This window comes from Rousettus aegyptiacus, unplaced genomic scaffold (assembly GCF_014176215.1).
Source record: "Rousettus aegyptiacus isolate mRouAeg1 unplaced genomic scaffold, mRouAeg1.p scaffold_m13_p_11, whole genome shotgun sequence".
In the NCBI taxonomy this organism is placed as follows: domain Eukaryota; kingdom Metazoa; phylum Chordata; class Mammalia; order Chiroptera; family Pteropodidae; genus Rousettus; species Rousettus aegyptiacus.
In genome coordinates this window covers 1,720,176-1,742,334 of record NW_023416286.1, presented here as the reverse complement: position 1 = coordinate 1,742,334, position 22,159 = coordinate 1,720,176, and the positions used below count along the sequence as shown (strand labels likewise).

Below are 22,159 nucleotides of genomic sequence, written 5' to 3'. Positions count from 1 at the left end.
GGAGACGGAGGAGGGCGTGTGACGGGGACCAAACGGTGGCACAGGACGCACTCCCTACAGGCCTTCGGCTCCCCGAGAGGGCTCCCCCGCCCCCATCCCGTGAGCCGGGGACACGCGTGGACCCCCGGCCCTCCCTGCTCGGTGCTCGCCTGTCCCCCTCAGCACGTTCAGGTGGCCCTCTGTCCTCGGCAAACCGCCAACAGCGCCCTCTGTGGTCCCATCCCCCGTCCCCCCCCCCCACCGAGTGTCATGTTTCCTACGCAAGGGAAGCGGCGGGTACGGCCAAGGCAGAGAAAGAGCCAGAAGCCAGAGGACGCCGCACAGAGCAGCAGATCAGGCCCATTGGCCTGGGAGCAGCCAGCCCGGCCTCACCCAGCTGCACGCGAGACAGAAGCCAGAGAGGAGGCTGCCCCTCGCTCTCAGCTGCCGGGCTCCTGCTCGAAAGGTCCCACAAACGCTAAGGCTTGGGAAACCGGAGCAGACGTCAGAAATCCTCCACGGAAGCACGACGGAGCCGAGGACTTAGTCTACTCCAGTCTTTGGGAAAAAAGCTACAATCCGACTGCTCCGAAACCTCCGAACCGTCACCCAAGCCCTGTGACCGCTCACAGGGGCAGGGTGGCACAGGCCGGAGGCAGAAGAGGCTGAAACGACGGGAAGGAGCCGCCGCGAGGACATGGCCTGACGGGCGCCTGCCGTGCCCGGCAAACATCCACGCGGACGACCGAGGCCCGCGGGGAAGGACAGACCGACGAGCCTCTGGCCGCGTCTAAACCGCGCCGCCCGGCCCCGCGCCGTGGGGAGGGAGCGGCGAGCGGCGAGGAGCTGCGCCCCGCTGGGGGGGTCGGCCGGCGAGCGTCACCGTCACCGAGGCCCGCACGCACCGTCGTGGACCTTCCCGTGCCGCTTGAGCCCGCTGGGCGAGGCGAAGTGTCTTCCGCAGCCCTCGTGGGTGCACCTGCGTGAGCGAGACACTGACGTCAGCCCCGGGCCGGGGACGGCTCTGCCCCCACTGTCCCTCCCGCCAGGGCTGCTGCCCCCCCAGCCAGCCCCGTGAACACGAGCTGCGAAGTGCAGCCCGGACGGTGGGTGGAGTTCAAGCTGTTTTACCAGGCTTCAGGCAAAACAAACCGAAAACAGTCACGTTACGTTTTTGGGGGGTGTATGGGATCAAATTAAATTAAAGTTTTCATCTTTATGCTTCTGAAACCACCCCGTTTTTGTGGCTGGAAAGCACGGCCTTGGGAAACCCCTCGACTAGCCCGGATCGTGCACGTCCGATGTTTCTAACGCTGCCTCGCCAGGCCGGTGTGGACGGACACACAGCAGTGGAGGCAGCCGCCAGGTCCGAGCTAACGCCACCAGCAGAGGCAGGACGGGCGGCCTGCATGCGGGGCGGGGCGGGGCCGGGGCCGCCTGGGCGCGTGGCGGAGGGCACGCGGCCACCGCCTCCACGTGACGTCTGAGCAGGCGGCCAGGCGTCCTCGACGCGCTGGGCAAGTCTCCTCCAGGGGCCCCCTCCATGCCCCTCGTGAAACCCCCTCTGGTGCAGGCCATGCCCCCCACCCCGTTCTGGGTAGTTAGTGTCCTCACGACATTCCACGTCACTGAGCAGGCTCCGTCTGGTTATTTCTTAGCCCCTCCTTCGGGCTTGACCACAACTGTACTAACCTCACAAATCATCCGGAAACACGGTAACAATTTCTCTTAGAGAAACAAAAGCAAAATGGAACTCCTCAAGTGCCCCAGCGTGCAAACAGACATGCACTATGTGCACGGACAGAAAAACGTCGGCTGCTGTGCTGCCCGACACCGGCGGCCAGCCTCGCTCCCGCCCGACATCGCGGCCCGACGCCAGCACCTGACACCTGCGCCCCACCTCTACACACCGGCCTCACTCCCGCCCGACACCTGCAGCTGGCCGGGCCCCGCGCGCCCACCTGAACAGCGGCTCGTTGGTGTGCTGGCACTGATGCGTCTTCAGCTGCTGGTGCTTCCTGAAGGTCCTCGTGCAGCCCTCGAAGCTGCACTGCTCGGGAAAGGTCGGTCAGTCAGTCTCGAGAAGAACCAAAGGACCTTCTCCAGACAGACACAAAACGCCGGGAGGTTCTAGACTCGCTACCTTTGCCCCTTTAGTTACTGAAATTCTGCATCAAGAAGCTTCGCAGAGAAACATTTGAAAGAGCAAAATGTTTCGTTTGGGGTAATCTAGCAATAATGTAGTTAGCACAACGTTTGCTTTCGAAATAACACCATTATTATGACGGCCATTCGCACTCAATTCAGGTATCTGACAAAATTTGGATGAAAATTTTAAAACATAAGACCGTAAGCATAAAAACGTTTAGCACATAAAGTCGTACTTACCACATATTGTTTCTGTTGATTTTCATGTTTGCGTTCAAAATGTTTCTTCAAGTTGGATTTTGTGTTGAACTTCTGCTCACAGCCACTGGCCGGACAGCTGTGAGAAACCATGCAAACCAAGGTGTTAACGCACCAGGGGAAGGAAGACGTCATCAGAGCTAATCATTCCGAAGCGCAGCAGAAAACAGCCCGTGGCCGGCTCCGAGAGGGAAGCCGCCGCACGCGGCCCCTCGGCCCTGCCGTGCTCAGCGAGTCACGCCGCGCACCGCGCCCCGGGCTTCTCCGTCAGGCCCCGGCACCAGACGCCCCGTGCGCACCGGGCAGGGGACGGGGGACGCACTCGCTCCAACCCCAGCCCCGCCGAGGCGAAAGTCGTGTCCACGTGAAACTTCTCGGTTTACGACCCAACGGCCTTCGTTTTGCTTGAAATGTCAGAATCTTTCCAAAAAGCCCTAAAAACCGTTTTGGTTTTACGGGAGGTGAACACAGAAGCTGAGGTACCAGGCCCTCCGGCGTCCGAGCCGTTCTGTTCCCCTTCGTGGAGGTTCTACACTTGGCCTACGTGTATCGAAATGTTTCGTGAAGTGAGCTTTTTGGTTTTCAACACGTGCTCTGTCTGCGATGAGTCTCCACGAGCCTGAGGACGAGGCAGAACCTCCTTCGGAAGGCCTGATCTCGGCTGTCACCTCCGACGAGCACGGAGAGCCCGCCCGCGAGGCACGGCGCTGTCCGCAGGGCCGGGTGGAGAGAGGGGCTGTGACATGACGGGAGGGTGTGCCTGGAGGCGCGCGGGGGGCACGGTGGCAGAGCCCACTCTGAGTCCCGACGGCTGGCGCTGTCGACCGCGGGCACAGAACAGAGCTCCGCTGCCTCCCTGCGGCTGGGGCTGCCGCGTGGCTGAGTTTCGGTCCGTCCTGCTCGGCCCCCGCGGCGTCTGAAACGGCAGGACCTCTGTCGCTTCCTCCACCCTGGTGGCTGCAATGCGTACGCGCCCGCGGCTACGTGACAGCAGGGACGTGACAGCAGGGACGCGTCAGAGGCCCAGGTCCTGTCGACAGGCGCGGCCCCTGACCCCTCGCCTCCACACCGCAGTTCCACAGGGACACAGAGACCATGCTGCGTGAGCCCAGGTGCCCGACTGTCATTCCCTCCGGACACGCCTCCTGACGCAGGCCCTAACCTGACAGCTGTGGGCAGGGGGTCGGGGTCGGGCCTGGGAGAAGCGCGAGGCGCAGGAGCCCTAAGACCCTGGCACAGCTCGGGGGAGCGGCGGGGAGGCTGCTGGTCAGTTAAGCAGAGCTGGACCCCAAGTGCACATCTGAGAGTCAAGCAAATGGGATGAGATAAGCAGAAAAAAGCCAAATGGCACAGGTCATTTACAGGACAGCCCGGGCAGCTGGACTTCACCACGTCAGCTGTGCTCGAAACCACTGTGTTTTAAGAAGAGAAGCCACCTGAGGAAAATGTGGGGGAGGTGGTCTGGGGACAGAAGAGTCATCAGGTGAGGCGCAGGGCCTGACACGAGATGCCGGCAGCTGGAGCAGGGGAGAGGGACCCGAGGGGTCGCAGACAGGACTGGGTGACCTACAGGCTGGAGAGGGCGGGAGAGCAGGAGGCGTCCAGAGGAGCAGCCGTATCTGTCCCATCACTGTCACCAGGACGACAGTGATGCCACCTGACAGCAACAAGGGTGGAGAAGGCCAAAGAGCGAGCTCAGGCTGGGCTGGGGGATTTGGGCCACGAGCAAGTTAAGGCGCCAGCAGGTGACGCCGCCCAGCAAGCAGCAGACGTGGGGTCGGAGCCGGCGAGGGGCGGGTCCGGCTGGAGGGAGTGAACGGTATCGCCCCACAGGCGTCTCGTTCCAGCGGGAAGGCGCCCCACCTCCCCAATCCATCCTGTGCGTCTGTACCCAGCCCCGTTTTTTCTTAAGAATTATTTTTAAATAGTGTACTTAAAGAAAAAAACAACTTAGTTCAGAAACCAGAAAGCACAAAAGGAATAATATGGTTGCAGAATGCGTCCTTCTACCCCGACCCACCCAGCACACCCCCCCACTCCCAAGACGGGTGACGTTTTCGGTTTTATGTAATTTTTAGGGTTTCTTTATTCAAACAGACATGAATATAAGTTCTTCCTGTCTGTCCCACACCCTGTTACATGCACAAAAAGGTAACCCTCTCTACACACTTTCCTGAACCCTGGTTTTTTGATTAATATGCCCTGGAAGTTTTTTTACTATCTCATAGAGACCGTCTGCATTCATTTTTCTTAGGTGTATAGTATTCCGCTGTGTTGTTGTACTTTAACCTGTCCCTCCTGGTGGGCATGCCACTAATGTGCCCCTTGGCGTATATTCTAAATGGAGAGGGTGCAAACGCAAGAACGCTTCAGCTTAACTTCCGCCCAAAGTTATTACAAACGACCCACAAAACCCCCTCTCCCTGCCACCGGTCAAAACCCAGTCTCCTCGTGTGTCGGGCGACGCAGACGAAGGCGCTCACCGATGAGCAGTGGCAGGGCATCGTGCCAGCCACGAGCACCTCGGGGGCCTGAAGAGCGTGCTCTACTTACACGAAGGGCTTTTCTCCCGTGTGAATCAGCGCGTGGCGGCTCAGGTGGTAGTCCCTGACGAAGGATTTGCCGCACCCCTCATAGTCACAAACAAAAGGTCTCTGGCAGAAAGGAAAGAGAAAAACACATCAATTCCGGTATGATTTAAGACCTAGAACGTCTAGCGAGCAACTCCACGGGCTCTGGTGTCTGGTGCTGGTTTCCACTAAGGGCTGAGCACTCGCCACGCCAAGGCCAGACAGGGCTGTGCTGCGTGGAGCTACACAAATTCTCAACACAGTCATCGGTCACCGCAGGGTTTGCTCCGTGAAGAGCAACTGCAGTAAGCAGGTGGCCTTCCCAGCGCTGCCAGCCTGCGCCCGCCCTGACACCGGCTTCGGGTGCAAGCCCGGCTTGCTCATCCGCTGCCGCAGGACCCATGCAGAGACCTCCAGCACGGCACGTGTGCGCCCATCCAAAGCCCGGGAAGGGGGACGTGCGGGTCCCCCTCATCCCAGACGCACCCAGCGTCCGTCCGGAGAGACGGCCCGGCACGGCTGCAGGAAATGGTGGCACACCTGAAAAGGCTCCCGGGCGCCAGGGCCAAGCAAAGCTCGCAGCCCTGCGGTAAACCACCCCTGTGACCTCGTGGTTGGGAGGAGGGGACTCCATTCTGAACCTACAGGAAAAGCCTAAACATGTCCCCCGAATAACCAGTTCTGTGGATTTAAGGTGGAAGATGGACCACCACGACAGCCCCAAAGGGAGGTGCCAAGGCCTCAAAGGGCAGCGCTAATAGCAAAGCACACGCACAGGAAGCCAGGTGAGCTGGGGTACTAGGGGCAGAGCCAAAGGACCTTGCACGGCTCCTGTCGTGGGGTCAGCCCAATCCACATCTGTCAAGTTAACGTGAGAACTTGAGACAACAGATCACTGCAGGTCTTTCGACCTGTACGAAGGAAGCTGGTGGTGCCAAGACCCAAAATACGGTGCATGTGTCTAGAAGGCAGGTAAGCTCTAACTGCACATCCTGAACAGAGCCCAGAATGGGGGGACGGGACGGACAAGAGGAAGGACAGGGGGGCAGAGCGCAGTGGATGTCGCTTGGTAGGGCTGCCAGAGAGCTGGGCGAGGTGGATGAGGCAGAAGAGAAGCCAACAGAATGGGTGAGGGAGGAAACTTGAGACAGTCCCAGGGAGGAAAGGGTCGGCCTTCACACACTGGGCAGGGTAAGGAGAGGGGAAAGAAGAGGCCACATGGACGAGTGGCCCCCGAGTTAGGTAGGTGCTAGGAGCGAAGGGAGGGACTGCGGGCCTCTGGCTTAAGGAAGGAAGGGCTTCCAGCTCCGTTCCAAACCTGGAAATTGGGTAGATTCCTCGGCCTCTACTGTTACCCTCCAAAGTCTTTTACCGGCCTCAAAATAAAACCCAAACTCCAAACCCTTTTTGCCCTCTGGCCTACAAATGGTCCCACCAGGCCTGCTTCTCAGCCTCCTGCACGGTGCCAACCCAATCACAGGGGCCTGCATTCCACCCCCAAGACCACCCGCTCCGCCTCCCGTTCTCTCTGCGAGACCGGTTCCCCCTCAAATGTCTGCATGGCAACGTTTGCATGGCTGGACCCTTTCCTCCTCATTCCGGACAGGAGAGGCCTTGCCTGGGCACCCTCCAGCAGCCCTGCACCTCCTCCCCACCTATCCCTTTGTCTGTCCTGCTTAAAGCACACGATCCGTGAACAACAGAAGCAGTCGCTGTTTCGTTCACGGCTCTCTCGAGTTATGCTAAGAATGCATGCACGCTGCTCGCACACCCTCCAGTACTTAGCCGTTACCCCGCAAACCAGTTCCAGGAGGCAGGTCTCCGTTGGAGGGAGGCCTACCGACTGTGCCCGGATTTGCAGATCATGGGGAGGAGCTCATTGGCCAAGTCTCAACATGAAAAGACGAAAGTTGCTCGGTAAACGCCTAGCGCGGGGCAAGGACGCCCCGGTCCCAGAACTTTTTGTCTAACTCCTCGGCTCCTCCCCTAAGCTAAGGCACGATTGGCTCGCTCCTGCGGTCCCGGGTGCCCAGGCTGCGCACGTCTTGCAAAGACATGGCCTGCGGCGCCGTGGGCGCAGGGGCCGCCGCTGCACCAGTCCCTGCGCCCGGCCGAGCCCGGGGCCTCGTTACCTCCCCCGTGTGCTTGTACAGGTGCGCTTCTAGCTTCCAGGCCTTGTTGTAATTGGCGCTGCAGTCGGGGAAGGAGCAGATGAACCTCCGCCGGAGCGCGGGGGGCGGCGGGGGAGGGCTCTCGCCCGCCACGATGAACGCGTCGACAATGGTCAGGGACGACACCGCCTCCGCGACCGCGGCCGTCGGCTCCAGGGCGCCCGGGGCCGAGCGCTCAGCCACGTGCCGAGCCACGTGCAGGGAACCAGTGCGCGCGACCCACGCCCGGCGGGCCGCGGACGGCTCCGCGCCGCGGGTCCGCGCGGCCCGTACCGCCGACTCGGCGCACTTCCGGAACTGCAGGCTGGGGCGCCTGCGCGCGGGCGGCAGGCCACGCCCCCCGCGGGGCGCCGCGTTCGCGCATGCTCCGGGAAGCCGCCGCGCGCCCGCGCCCCGCCCCCTGGTGAGGCGCGCACGCGCACGAAGGGCCACGGCCGCCGCCTTCCCAGCGAGAGGCGCAGGGTCCTCGGCAGATGCCGAGGCCCTGGTTAAGCGTGATGTGTTTCCCTTCCGCCACCGCCTTCTTCAATGTACTAAACTTGCAAACTATATCCTGTTCTTACCAGGATACAGTTATCGGTGCGTCTTCTTTATGGATTCATTTCCATGCTTGCGCGATACTTGCTTCCCCTGCAAGACCCAGGGCTGTGCTCCCTAAACTTAGAATCAGGTGGCAAGCTTTTAAAAATCCCCAGCCCAGAGCATACCCTGGAACAATTAAATCACAATTTCTGGGGGTGGGAAACAGGAACCAGTCACTGGGAACCAACCCCGGTGATTTCAACGTGCAGGAAAGTTTGGGAACCCTGCCCTAAGGCCTTGCTGCTGCTCCAGGTGTGGTCTGGGGACCAGCAGCCGCATTGGAAATCACAACCTCAGACCTACTTGCAGAGAGGTGCAGTTTGAAAGCAAGACGGCGCCCAACAGTCCTAAGCTGGATCCTTACGTCATACTCACTTTTGAGCCTCAGTCTCCTCATCTTTAAAGTGGAGATGATGATAATAACACCTGTCTCGTAGGGTGTCTGAGGACCGTGACAGGGTGTCTGGGATGTGCACCTACCTGTCGCTTTGTCCATTTGCTGCTCCAGCCAGTGTCCAGAGCACAAGTCCACACACATCTCTCCTGCAGCTCCAGAGGTCTTAAATGATCTCCCTTGTGTTGAATCTTTCCCTTTACACTGGACTGTTAGCACCCAACTGTTAGAGTCGTTTTGGGAATGAATGAGATTCCTGTGATAGGCCCATTTGCCACCAACTTTTAGCTCCCCAACAACTCTGAGTGTAAAGCCGCTAATCGGATCCCGGCAAGGACTTTCTTCTTCTTTCTTGTTCGTTCCTGTGAACTGATCCATTCATTGCTTCACCTCTTTGCTCTCTGCCATTTTTCCCGATGTCGTAACATTTCAAAATGACAAGTGGATTTTTTTTTTCACTTGAAATTCAAGCACTGACCTCAAACTCAACACCACGTGTACGTCAACCGACCTCACCGTCTCCATCTGTCTACGCCCCTCCCTCTTTCTCCCTGTCAGCGTGAGATAATTCCAGCTCTTGGTGATGAAAACGCAAAACGGTGTTTCTCAACCCTGGCTGCACGCGAGAGTCACCCAGGAGCTCTGAAGAATGCTGATGCCCGGGCCCCACCCACACTGCTGAAATCAGAGTCACGACTCTTCCTCCTCTCCTTCCCTGCCCATCCCGGCCTGGCTGACTTTTGCACCTCACGGGTCCATTCTCCCACCCTCTGTCTAGCTTTTCTTTGCTCTGTGACTGGACACCGGAAACAGCCTCTCGGCAAGTTTTCCTGTCTTTACGCTCTCTCACCTCTGATCTCTCGTGCACATGGCCGCCAGCATCAGCTCCTTAAAACGTCTGAGACTTTCTAGGTTTAAGTTCGGAAAGTTTACGAAGCATTTTTATTGCTCTTAGCCGTTATTCTTACGATTCAGGTGACAGTGCTCAGGTGTGAGCTCAGGCTACTCCCCACCCTGGGCACAGTTCACAGCCCAGATCAAGTCCTCCTTCCTCTAGATGAGCCTGACCTGACTACTGCATGCCCCCCTCTTTTTGTCTGCCTTTCAGCTTTTGTAGCCGTTTCTGTCTGTAACGCTGCGTGTGGGTCGCGCACACTGGTTCCCTGCATGTGGCCGGGCGCTCGGCCCCGGGTGCCCCGGACGCCAAAGCGGTGTCATCCATTGTCGACGCGTTCATCGTGGCGGGCGAGAGCCACCCCCCCACCCCCCCGCCGCCCCCCACACTCCAGCGGAGGTTCATCTGCTCCTTCCCCGACTGCAGCGCCAATGACAACAAGGCCCGGAAGCTGGAAGCGCACCTGTACAAGCACACGGGGGAAGGAGCGAGGCCACGAAATTGCTGTGTGACAAACCATCCACGACTCGACAGCTTCTGATCATCTATCGGCTCCGCTGAGAACCAGCTGCGGGCAGGCTGGCCTGTGCTGGGCTCAGGTGGGGTGACTGAGTTCTGCTCCCCGTGTCTCTCTTCTTCTTGGAACAAGCTAAAGCAGAAGCACCCTCCTCCCCCACCCCGGGCAATGGCAGAGGCACGAGAGACCCCCACACACGTTCCCCCGAGGCCCAGGCTTGGAACCGGCACACTGTCGCTCCGCGTTAGCGGGCCAAAGCAAGCCACACGGCTGAACTCGGAGTCAAGGAGGGAGAAGACATCCCCGACCCCATTTATGGGAGGAACGGCGTCCCGTGGGAAAGGCAGGGCGCCAAGCCGAGGCAGCAGGTGCCGTCTCCCAGCCAGAGCGGGCGTACCAGCGTCCCGTCTAGCTTCCCCCGCAAGATCCACAGTCTCAGGTGGTCTGCGGAGACACGAGTGGGTAGAGAGACGGACCTGCACCTGTGAGGCCCTGAAGCCTGGGAGACGGATGGGAGAGGGAGGAGGTAGGGAGGAGGGAGAGAGAGGGAGGAGGAAGAGAGAGGAAGGAGGGAGAGGGAGGAGGGAGGGAGAGGGAGGAGGGAGGAGGGAGGGAGAGGGAGGAGGGAGAGAGAGAGAGAAAGCGCAGGCATGCACCAGCTAGCAGGACACACACGCCCACGCGGGCACGCATGCACACACACGCAGGTGCGCACACGCAGGAAGTGAACGGAGTCGCCTGAGAGATGCCCGGAGAACAAAGGAATGAGGCTAAGGAGGACAGCTGGCCCAAACAGCGACAGACAGACTGCCTGCCGACCATTCTGATCTCATGAGCCCTTCTGCGGTGGGTACAGTCAGACTCCCTTGAATCCTTTGCACGTGGATTAGTTTGAGTGGGATTATAGCCTTTGATATTAGTGTAAAACCTTTAAGATTTCACACAGTGGTTCGTGGTTAGGTTTGTTTAACTAGGAAAGAATGTGCAGGTCACCTTGCTACAAAAGATGAAACATAGAATACGATCTCAGCTCTTCCCCCAGGGAGATTAAATCGCGATCGGGAGACTAGGAAGTTATATTTCTGAATCGTTACAAGTGACACAACACATTTGAGCCCAGCACAGACCAGCCTCCCCTCAGCCGGTTCTCAGCCAAGCCACACCTCTGTGACGATGAACACCTGGAAGCCGCCGAGTTACGGGAGGGTTTGTCACACAGCAATCTCGTGGCAACGGCCAACAGGTGCACCGTCTTACCGGCACGTCCCCCGGCCGGCGAGCCTGCTCGAGCAGCTCACCTCAGACACACACGGCTCCGCGTGCCTGGGCATCTCTCCGCGGCTCGATGTTGCTGCCTCGCTTCGCGGTCCACTTGCCTTCCACGCCTCCGCCGTCACCACCATCCTCATCACCTGGACATCAAGCATCCACAGCAACAGAGCGCGTAGCGAGCCCGTCACCCGGCTACCGTTCCCACCCTTTTTCTCGCTAGAGTATTTTAAAGCGTCTCCTACAGCATCTCATTGTGTCGTATTGTCTCATTTTGAGAATTAGTTCTAGCAGATTTGCATGTAATATACACGCACAACGTTACACGCTATACAATCTTCAACTCTATTATCACACCCAGCAAAATGAACAGTAGTTCCTTAGAATCATCTGATACCCACAGACCCTCAAACTCAGCATATTCGAAAGTGCTCTTCTGGTCCCCTCCCAGCCTCAGCATCTTCTTTTCCCAACGAGCAGGTTCACCGTCCACACAGCTGACTGAACCCGTGGCTCCTACCCTCCTCCCACCCCCTGCATTAATTAAAGGGCCGGTCTCCATCTCCAGGTACGCCCCAGGAAGGCCCTGATGCTTCTGGTCCCTGGTCGGCTGTGGTCCCCTCAGAAAAGGGGTGTTCAGGGATCAAATCAGTCGACTCCTCGACCGTGTGAAGAGAATCCTACTCGGAGGCCATCTGCCCCCAAATGGCTTCAGATCTTGCCAGCTCTCCCCCAAGTTATTCCAACAAACCTGAGACTTTCTAATACCAGTAAAGAAAACAAGAGGATGGAGTAGGATTAGAAGGGAGAGCCCTGGAGCCAGGAGGCACGCGGAGAGGCCATTGTCGTCAGCAGAAGGGGGCTTTCTGGGCTCAAAGCGTGTGATCGTGGGGCCAGAGAAAAAGGAGGCGGGTAGGAGGCGTCTGAGCGCACGGGGCCAAGGCCACTCGCTGACGGTGCCGGGTAGAAGCGCGAGCTCCGCCGTTCGGCTTCCCAGCTCTGCCGTTTACTGTTTGACCCGGAGACAGTGAAGGGGTTTAATCCCTCGAAACCTACCTCTGTCTACACAGTGGGGTTAATGCCTGTGCCACGGGGTTGTTGCGAGAATTATACGTGACACGATTAATTCTTGCGAGGCGCATGGCACAGGGCTCAGCACATAAGAAGTAATTTAAAAACGGGAGCCTTAATCTTTTCTCCCCGCTGCTAAGGTATCCCTTCTGTTCTTAAGTGAGAGTTGTGGTTGGTGGAGTAGTACGACAGCCCCCGAAAATCACCGCTCCCTGGGGTGCCCGTCTCCTCCGGTGCGGCCTGGACCTGAGAAGTACTTCTGACTAACAGAATAAGGCAAAGGTGATGGTTTCAGAATATCGGGGCGCCCGCCTTCCCGTAGGCTCTCCGTCGTCACCTTCTTGGCTTGTACACGTGGACGAAATGAGCCACCGTGTTGGAAAAGCCCACAGAGCTGAGGGCGTCCGCTGGTCAACGGCCACCTGCGAGACACCGAGTCCTGCCAACAGCCATGCGGCTTAGAAGCAGACTCGTCGTCAGCGAGGCCGTCAGACGAGACCGAGCCCCGGCCACCTCCTTCCCTGCAGACTGGGAGAGACCGGACGCGGAGAACCCAGGTCCGCCGAACCCAGGTCCGCGGCCCACAGCAAGTGTAAGATGGTGAATGTGTGCGGGTTTCGGTCACCAAGATCGAGGGTGACCTGTCGTGCAGCATGACCAACGCTCGGGGTCAGTCTTCCATGACACAAAGTAACCCCAGACCTGGGGGTCCGGGACTCCCACGAAGGAGCCAGCCTCTCGTGACAGGAGACGGCGCCCGTCGGTTCTACCGGCTCCTTTCTGCCCGCACGTCAGGTCCATAGGGTCGTCAGGACGAGCGCGGTCGCGAGGAGGAGTGCATGTGACCGCTCCGACGTGCCCCGCCCTGGGAGACCCCGACGTGCGGCCCTCCAAGCCCAGTGGCGCTCAGCGCTCCCTTCTCCCGGGCGCGTCCAGCTCCGCCAAGGGACTCAGCTAAGACCGTGGTCCTGTGGCTCAGCCGGGAGCCAGGACGTGGCCCGCGACACACACCTGCGACTTAGAACAGCAGAGAACCACGTGCTCTTGGATAGACGAGCGGCGGAAAGACGCTGGGCCCCCGGCGCCGCCGGCTGCCCCGGGATGACCTGGGGCAGGTGTCCCCGCCTCCTCGCGGGGTTGCCGCGGGCGTCGCGCAAGAGCTCGGCGCCGTCGCCTCTCCGTGCCTCAGTTTCTTCGTCCGTCGGTCGGCCGCTCGCGGTGTGAAGTCACGGACGGTCACCCGCGCCTGCGTCCTGCGCCTCGCCGCCCCTCTGCAGCGCCGTCGCCCCCTCTCCGCCTGCGCCCCCTGAATGTCCCCCATGTGGACCTGCGGCCCCACCCGCTGGCCGGCGTCCCAACCCGCCGCTGTCCGCGCTGGGTGGCCGCTGCCCCTCCCCGCGGCGGGAGCGGCCCCGCCGGCCCGGGCGTCACCTCGGCCACTGCTTGACGCCCGTGTCCGGCCGGGGCGGCCAGCTTGCGCCCACGGCCCCCTGGTCGCCCCCCGGACGCGCCCCTCGCGGCCGCGGCCCGCGCGACCCTCCCGCGTTCGCCCATCTCCTCGGCCGAGCCACGCGACACCGCGCAGAGGCGAGCGGCACCTGCGGGAGGTCCTCGCGCCCCTGCGCTCGGCGTAGGAGCCGAATCCGTCCGTCCGGCCGGCCGGCCGCCCGCCGCTTTGGCCCCGTCTGCCGCGGTCTCCGCTGACCCCCAGGCGTGTCCTGCAGCCAGCCGCTCGCGCCCTCTCTGACCCTGTCTGCACACCGTGGCTTAGGGACTTCAGGGTGACCCACGGCTTCCGGGCGGAGCCCCCGGCGAGGCCTCACAGCCGCGGAATCACCCCGCGCCCCTTCCCCGCTCCCTCTCCGTCCAGCGCCCTCCCCGCTCACACCCGCGCGCCCCCGCGGACGCCCCTCCCTCTGCGCCACGCTCTCCCTCTTGCTCCCTGCTGCCCCTTGCGACTTGCGACGAGCAAACGTCCACTCGGTCAAGCGACAGCTCAGGGGATGATTCCACGGAAGAGCTCGCCAGGCCAGCTCCGGCTGTTGGGGTGGCCCGCCCCATGCCCGCAGGAGACGTCTGACTCTTGGTGCCCGGAAGCCCTCTGCAGGCCCTGGATGGCAGGCTCCACGGCCCCGGCCTCCACTGGACCCCGCGCCCAGCGCCGGGCACACGCGGCCCTGCCAACAAGCACATGTTGACTAATCAGCACCCTTCCCTCCTCCCTCCTCCCTCCTCCCCACGCCCACGAAGCAGCAGAAATAACAGCGGAAACTTCTAGGGCCTTCCCTTGGTCAAACGTTTATTGGTCCCAATAACACATCGTATGAAACATTAATTTTTGTCTTTAACGAAAACATTAATTATTGCTTTCTAGCACGCCCACGATTTTTAAAAATTGTCTCTCACGCCTCACATTTCCTGTGTTCTATAAACTGGCCTTGAAATACCCCCCCTCCCTTCCCCTCTCAGTTATGTTAGGCCAGTCGTTGGCCAGTTTCTATCCTAAGTACGTAATAACGTCATCGCAGTAAGACACCGTTATCCCTCCTCGCAGGTGAGGCAGCCCCGTGTCCCCGGCGGGGCGTGTGGCGTCAGCTGCCTGTCTGAGGCCCACCTACCTGCGCCTTCATCCCTGAGGCTCCCACCTTCGAGGGCGCCCCCCCCCCGTTCCCACAGCGGTGGTTCCGTGCAGTCCTCTTGAGGGGTCCCCGCACTAATAAGTGGGGGTGTCCTCTTTATCACCTACATTGTAGAGCGAGACCTGCACCATTTCCGAGGCTAGAGAACCATTCGTGTGTGCTTACCTCGCGGCACAGAGCAGGGGCGTGGCGACCTTTTCAACGTTCTTTGCAACAGCCATGCACTCGGAAAAAATATTTATTAAATCTCCTTAGAAAGTGAGGTCTCAGAGGCTGTCAGAGACGGGTTAAAGAAGCTGGTTTATACAGGTACGTCCTCCTCCAAACGCAGTAAAAGGAAATGCTCCAGGGCACACCAAACCCCCTTTGTCACCTCGACTGCCCGTCACTGCAGCTGGGCACTCATCCCAGGTCCCATCCCCAGGAAGTACCTGCACACACCTGGGCACGAAACGTTGCGCGCGACTTCGTCGAGTTAGGACCCCAGGTTAAGAATTCCCTCTCCAGATGGTAAGTGGAAAAAGATTTTTCAGAAGTCGTGCTTAGGGCGGCTGAGAGTGAATGGAGCCAGCGACTTGGTTTGAAATTTTAGGTCTTTCGGTCGTCTTTAGTTGTCACGATTTTAAGCTCTGGAGTTAGGAACTGTTTCCCGCAAGGCTTGGGTTTAGCCAGATGGTGTCCCCCAGCTTCCCAAAGGGTGGGTGGCCCAGGAGCCGCAGCCCCGTCATCCAGGAAGGAGCATGTTCTCCCATGGGACGGCGCGGGACAATAACTCTGGTCCATAGACAGGTGGCTTACTTATTCCCCTCCCACAGAGACCTGCCATTTGTTATGCTCTCGGTGAGGGCCACAGAGAGATGACGTATTTATTCTGTCATTGTGATGGGCCTGAACCTCCATGTAGTAGCTCGAGGTTGGTCCTTTCAGATGTTTATTGGGGTGCACTGTGTGAGGTGCTATGCCAGCCCCACACCCTGGAGGGATGTGTCACAGAGCCTCCAGCTGACCACGGGGGCACCTGGGCCAGTGCCGTTTTCGTGGTAAAAAGTATTTAAAACATTAGTGTGAGACCACCCCCTGCTTATAGCAGGGCTGGTGAAGAAAGGCTTTATGCGTTTTAATCACATCCCGAAGTACGAAGTTTTTACTAAGATTTTTTTTATCAACAGAGGCAAGTATGCAAACGTGAGAGAAAGGCAGGGCGGAGTCCTCTGCAGAAAACGGGAGGAGGAGCGTTTCTTTCTCTGAGTTATTTTGAGCAACAAAGAATCCTTTGTTGCTGGTTGTATTTGCCAAAAAAAAAAAAAAAGTGCTGTTTGAATATTGTAACTAAACTTCACTTGGTGCTACTGTTTTTACTTGGAGCGAGTGGAGGGGGTGGGGATAATTAACGAGGATAAATTTTTGGAGCTGCAGCCCACCCAGGCAGAGGGAGTGGCTTTCTGAGGGAGGGAATGCAGAGTCCAGAAAGCTCCCCGCCCCGCCCCGCGCTGGTTTCTCTGCTAGGAAGTAGGCAGGGAGGTATTTGGCTACCTGCAGAAACCCCGGGGAACATTCTGGGGAAGAACATCATCCGCCTCCAGCCCCCCGCGGTGGGACGAGTTGGGTTTATTGCTTGCTGGGAGGGTCTGGCTGGAGATACCAACGGGGGAGTTTGGATCTATATTTTTAGGACTTTTAGCTCTTCAAAGGCCGCCACCCAGATTCCTTCACATTTCTGAGGCCTGTCACCAGCCTTCCGGGCGCCAGCACCCAGGACTGTCCCCAGAGGCACGCCTGGGGGCTGCAGAGCCTCCCCCACCTGTGGAAGGGGAGTGTCTGACCCTCAGGCAGGGGGGCGTGGGTGCGGGAGAGGCAGCCCGGACCGGCCTGTGCTGGGGTCAGGCTGAGCCGGGCTGCGGACCCCGCGGTGGCCGGCTTTCTCCTCTCCCAGACTTTTTCTTCTGGAAGCGCTTGATCAATCCTGCACACAACTCCTTGTCTCGGGGTCTACCTCTGGGCCCCCCACTGTTACCCATTGTGGAAAACAACACAGCTCTGCATCCCCCCCACACACCCTCAATTCCTTGTTCTCCAGAAGCAACCGTTTTACCCTCATTTTATCTCTTATTTTGGGGGTATGTTTCTCTACAGTTCTAAATAGCACTCCTAATAGTGCTGCTTCTTGATTCTTCCATTTTAGGCATTTTCTGTTGCTCTTCCCTCTGATAGAATAGGAAGATTAAGACACACACACACACACACACACACACACACGTCTCATTCCAGCCTCCTAAATGGTTCTAAAGTAACAATACTAGTTTCCTCTTATACAGAACTCGCTACATGACAGACATTGTTTTGAGCATTTCACATGCATTCATTCATGGAATGCCCCCCGAGCCCCCATATTCTGCCACAATCCCCATTTTACAGATCAGGAAACTGAGTCAGGGTGGTTACCCACGGGGCCCCACCGCACAGGTAGCCAGCAGGGCAGGGGACGCCGATCTGCCCCGGGGCAGTCTGGCTTCGGAGGCTGTGCCCTGAATCCCTCCTTCTCCTTAGGGATTATGCCAGAACTCGGTTGGGCCCGTCTTCCGTATTTTTACTAACATGATGCCACCCACAGCCGATCCACGTGGCACACTGATGTCCCTTTCCTTCTTGCAAACGTTTTATTTTTCCTCTTTGACACCCACGGGGTCAGAATCCTGAGAAAAAGAAATTTCAGACTTAGAACTCTGGGCTCAGCCGCATGATCCAGCGGGAGGGTAGACAAAAGACACTTTTAGATGTTCAGAGTCCCCCACATTTTTACTTCCCGTGACCTCTTTCTCAGGGAACTAAAGAGTGGCCAGCAAGAAAAAAAAAAACATAAACCCAGAAGGAGAGCTTCACGGCTCTGGGGAACGGGGAACAGGAGAGGTGCGAAGTGACCCCGTGGTTACAAAGAGAGGGGTCTGGGACCGGGTTCTCGTTCGCCTCCCCCCCGTCCACCCCGAGCCATGTGGCCGGGGCGAGTGGGTCAAGTCTCCTGTGCCTCAGTTTCCTCGTCTGGCAGATGAGGACACGGTCCAGGGCTGTCATGGGCGATGACTAAACGAGATGCCCCCCGCAGAGAGCTCCCTCTGGGCTCCCTGGTAAGTTGGTGGCTTGAGAGTGAGCCCTTTACCTGCTTTCCTCTGAAACTCCAAAAAAAAAAAAAAATGACAGAAAGGGTGGTTTCCAAAAGAAGCATCTTATCCCAGAACGACGAAAGAACAAGAGGCGAAATTGAATAGACAAAATGTGGGGTGCCGGAAGGCAGAAATTCGGGGAACAACTGGTTCCCCAGAGTCGAGAAGCCCAAGGGAGAATTAAGTAAGTTAATACGCAGGGAGCGCTCGGAACGGCCAAAGGCGGCGAAACTGTTCTGGGGGCTTTTAGACTGACAGAAAAAAAATAAAACGCTTTGGCGATAACGAGATCAATCCACAGGTCCCCTCGAAGCGAGGCAGATGGCGGCTGGTCCTGCCCAGCAGGGCAGGGGAAGGCCGTGGACCTGTTGGTGACCGGAAGCAAGTTGTGAATTACACCTGTTTTAGAGGGGTTGGGAAAGGGGTTATCAATACGGAGAGGCCGAGGATAAGTCATATCTTAAAAATTACGCGAAGATTTGCCGCCGTCGCAGGCGGGGGAGGAGTTCGGGCAGGAAACCCACCTTCGCGGGCGACACAGGTCACCCACGGGGAACGAAGCAGGCCCAGAGCTTCCCAGCTGGTGGCTGGCCCTGCTCTTAGCCCCGGGGGAGACGGCGATGAACCGAGCAGGCCCCGGCCCTGTGGGGTGCAGGCTGCAGGTGCCACCAAGGGCACCTGAGGGAGACGGGGGAGGAGGCGGCGTCATGTGCCAAGGCCGAAGCCCCTGCTCCAGGCCGACTGCCAGCTCCCCGACCTCCCTACGCTGTGCGTGAGGTCAACACGAGGCAGGCAGTGGACGGCGAATTCCCTCAAGCTTTCTTTTTGTAATTATTTTTAATTTTTAAAAAAACCAAATGGAAAATGTGTAGTTTGATGAACCAGGGTGTTATTTTTTTTTAAAGCCAGCTGAAGGATGATCGATCAGATAGCCTCGCGAAGGCTGCTGAATGCACCGAACCCCTAGAACGCGATTTGTGTTACCATTCTTTTCCTGCGTGGGCTTTTTTTGGGTTTCGTTTGGGTCGACGTCGAATTCGGTCATTTGGGGGAATGAAGATCATCGTTTTGTACTGCAGGAAGCTCTTGGCGGCGTTTCTTACCCCTCCCCCCCCCCCAAAAAAAATTAATTGACTTAGATGTTAAAATTTGGTGTTTATGAGACAGTTAAACAAATGAGCAATGCCTTGATTAAAATTATGAATGAGAAAAAAACACCTCACGGCGGGGGGGTGGGGGTCGTGCTCCGTCCCAAACACGAAGCTACTCAAGGGCCCGTGTGGCTTCTGAAAAGAAGCCAGACAGAGCCACCTAGTGGTGGAGGGAGGACACTCAGGCCCCAGCCGGAAAGCTTGGCTGGCTTTTTTCCGGGACCCGAGCAGGTGCAAACAGGTCTGCGAGCCCCAGTGCGGCCCCGAAGCCTCCCACACCTCCGGCAGAGCTTGAAAGGGGTCAGCAGACGCCGACAGCCATCTCCTCTGGTCCCCGTGGACACATTTACCACAGGTAATTAGCTTAACGACCTGATAAAAATGTAATTGGCGTGTTGTTCATGCCGGCTCTTGTCTGAGCAGAGTTTGATGGGGGGGGGGGTACCTATGTTGGCTTTTGGTTATCTTTATAGGCACATAATCAAATCCGGATTTGATCCTTCGTTGGCGAATTGATTAAAGTAAACAGCCCAACTGGGGAATCACAATCCTGAAAGATTCGTTATTTGCCTCGGTGACGCGGTTCGGAATTTTGCATCGTTCGACGAGGCTAAGGAACCCGTCAGGTGGCTCCTCGGTGCCGCCGGATGCTGTGAGGGTCGCCCTCGTTCGCCAGAGACGGGCTGGGCCTGGCGCGCCCACTCGCACTTGAAGGCTTCCCGCGCCTCCCCGGGAAGCATCGGTCACGTCGTGCGAGACAGCCCTGACCTTGCACACGGCAGCCGCACACGCCACGGCCTGTGAGACCGCCCTGGGCGGACGCCCGCTCCCCGGGCACAGGGGGCCGCCTCCCAGGGAGGATGGCAAAGACCCCGCGGCCCGAGCACCGGCATCGCCCGAGGCCACAGGGCCGAGCAGCCTGGCCGGTGATGAAGAGCTTCGCCAAGTCTAGGGCTGGATACCAGCCTCGGACCTCGGGGAAGCAAGTCGCCTCCCACCTGAGCTCGGGGGACGCTCCGTCCTGGACGCCTGTTAAGGGAGACTTTTTTTTTGTTTTTGTTTTTGTTTTTGCTGTGTGGCCCGCCGAGGGTTTTCCTTCCTCGCTGTGCCAGGAACGGTGAGGACGCCACAGAGGCCGCCTCGGATCCGGGCCACTTCCCAGCCGCCCGCCCTGTGCTGCGAAGGCCTCCGGCCCGCGTGTAGCAAAGTCGATGTCAAGACCACGAACAGCGGGCCGTGTGAAGCTCAGCTCAGCTCAGCACGGCTCGAGGCGTTCAGGCCCGAGGACCGCCCCTCACCCACACGGAGTGGGGAGGCAGTGGGGAACCTGTTGCAAAAGGCTTTGGTCGGCCTTTTCACATCGGCCACGACAGAAACACGTGGCCTTCCCCGTGGACCAGCTGCGACGTGCTTCCTGCTCCTCCACACGCGTCCGCCCCACCTCAGCCCTTGGCCCCACGGGCGCCTCTGAGCCCGCTGACCTCCTGCCGCAACGGGCCGGCCTCGCCCGTGGCTCGGCTCCTGTCATCTCGCTGTTCCGCACGGGCCACGTGACACCCACGTCTCTCCAGGGAGATGGCACGTGCCACGCCAGCCACGGGTAACTAGTGTGGGACGGGCCCTCGCACACCCATTTGTGCGTCTAGCGAACACTGGGTGCCTGCCCGGGCCTGGGCCCCAGGGAGACAGACGGTGAACCAAGAAACACATCACGTCCCAGCGTGGTCCACGGTCGCCCGGGAGGCTGGGGCCAGAGATGGGAAGAAAATCCGCCTTTAACGTGCCCGACCCTGTCTGATCTCGGAAGCTGAGCAGGGTCGGGCCTGGTTAGCACTTGGATGGGAGACCACCTAGGAAGACCAGGTGCTGTAGCAGTAAAAAAGTAAAAAATAGAAAAATCAGGGATTGTAAACTGACAAGGTCCTTGCAAACTGTGAGGTCGACCAAGCATTGCCTCGCCTTAAAAAAAAAAAAAAAAAAAGGGGCCATCAGTCGTCAGTGGTGAAAGTCAGTCAGACCCCCGCCCGCCCCTGCCCCCGAGTGTGCTGCGTGTGCATCGTCGCACACCGGTGTGCGAGCGCCAGGCAGCCCGCTCGCAGCTCTGGGAACCCGGGCGGCTCCCCTGTCTGAGGTGCCCCCTTCTCCGATCCAGCCATTCTCACAAAACAGCCCATGTCTGTCCCACGGGTCTTGGCCGGGACGGGGCTGTTTCCGCCTGCCCGGTAGCACCCCGCGACGGCACCCCGACACGGCACCCCGAAGGCGGGAGGGGGACCGGGGGGCCGTCGGTGCTGCTGACTTCACATGACCCTCAGCAAACGCGGCTCGCTCTGGAGAGCAAACGCGGTCGCCCTGCTGCCTTATGGGGCGAGAGAGAAGGGACTCTACCCGGCACTGATGTTCTGCTGCCGCTCTCAAAAAGTGTGACCTTTAACCCCCAGACCGACCCTAAGCCATGGCCGAGAAGGTCCGGCTGGCAGCTGGGGCAGTTCCGGTCCTGGTCTGTCACCAGGCCGATGCTCTTTCGACCAGGACAAACAAACAAACAGTGAGATAAGCTCTCGGAAGCACACAGGGAGCAGACGCAGGACCCCACCGGCAGAGATAAGCGCCTCTGGGCCTCACGGGGGTGGCAGAGGGCCGGGGGTGACAGAAGGCCGTCTGCCAAGCGCTCTGGGGCCGGGGACGGAGCTCGGCCTCTGTAGGGACCAGCCCGTCAGCTGCGGAAACTCTGAGACTGACTCGGCCCTGGCACCGACGGACCGATGACCGGGAGGATTTGTCCTGCCACACAGGAGCCACTCTTACCGTCCTGACTACCAGCAAGGGCCTGGGGCGGAGACTCCAAAGTCTGAGTCACACGGCGCGGAGAGAGCGTTCACCCGCGAGACGCCTCGGATGCCCCGGGACTCCCCGGAGCCTGTGGCGCGCGGCTCCCCCGGACGCGCAGCCCACCCGCCCTGAGCGGCTCATGCAGCTGCTCTTGCCTTCGAGGGATGAGTTTCTGCTGCTTTAGCTGCCTTATTGTCACAGTGCGGTTTGCTGGGGGCTGTTGAATCGGCCCCGCAGCACACAGCGGCGTCTTAGCATCTGCCTAACCCCGCCCACACACACCGATAATCACGCATTAACACGCCCACATACGGGGGTCCGGCCACGACCCCGCCACCCGGCCACTCAATCAAGAACGCCACCATTCTGCCACACATACTTGAGCTCCTGTTCTACGCCGCACGGAAAGGGATCGAGGCAGGCGCGGTGGGAGGGTTCCAGCTTGTCGAAGCGGCTGCCGCCAAGGAACTTTCGCAAGCCACCGCCCTCGAAGACTGGGTCGCATTGCAGCGGGCCACGGAGCAT

General features: G+C 59.1%; 1 protein-coding gene across 1 annotated transcript in view; it reads right to left on the bottom strand.

The window, feature by feature from the left end:
* The window catches only part of GTF3A (general transcription factor IIIA), a 24,632-nt gene extending 2,473 nt beyond the window's left edge, over positions 1–22,159 (bottom strand). The window contains exons 1-8 of the mRNA XM_036229001.1: positions 22,014–22,159; positions 19,571–19,800; positions 18,176–18,329; positions 7,088–7,610; positions 4,939–5,039; positions 2,368–2,464; positions 1,941–2,029; positions 885–958 (exon numbers count right to left, since the gene is read on the bottom strand). Coding sequence (XP_036084894.1) covers positions 885–958; positions 1,941–2,029; positions 2,368–2,464; positions 4,939–5,039; positions 7,088–7,610; positions 18,176–18,329; positions 19,571–19,800; positions 22,014–22,159 — 1,414 coding nt within the window. The remainder of the gene's footprint in view (positions 1–884; positions 959–1,940; positions 2,030–2,367; positions 2,465–4,938; positions 5,040–7,087; positions 7,611–18,175; positions 18,330–19,570; positions 19,801–22,013) is intronic.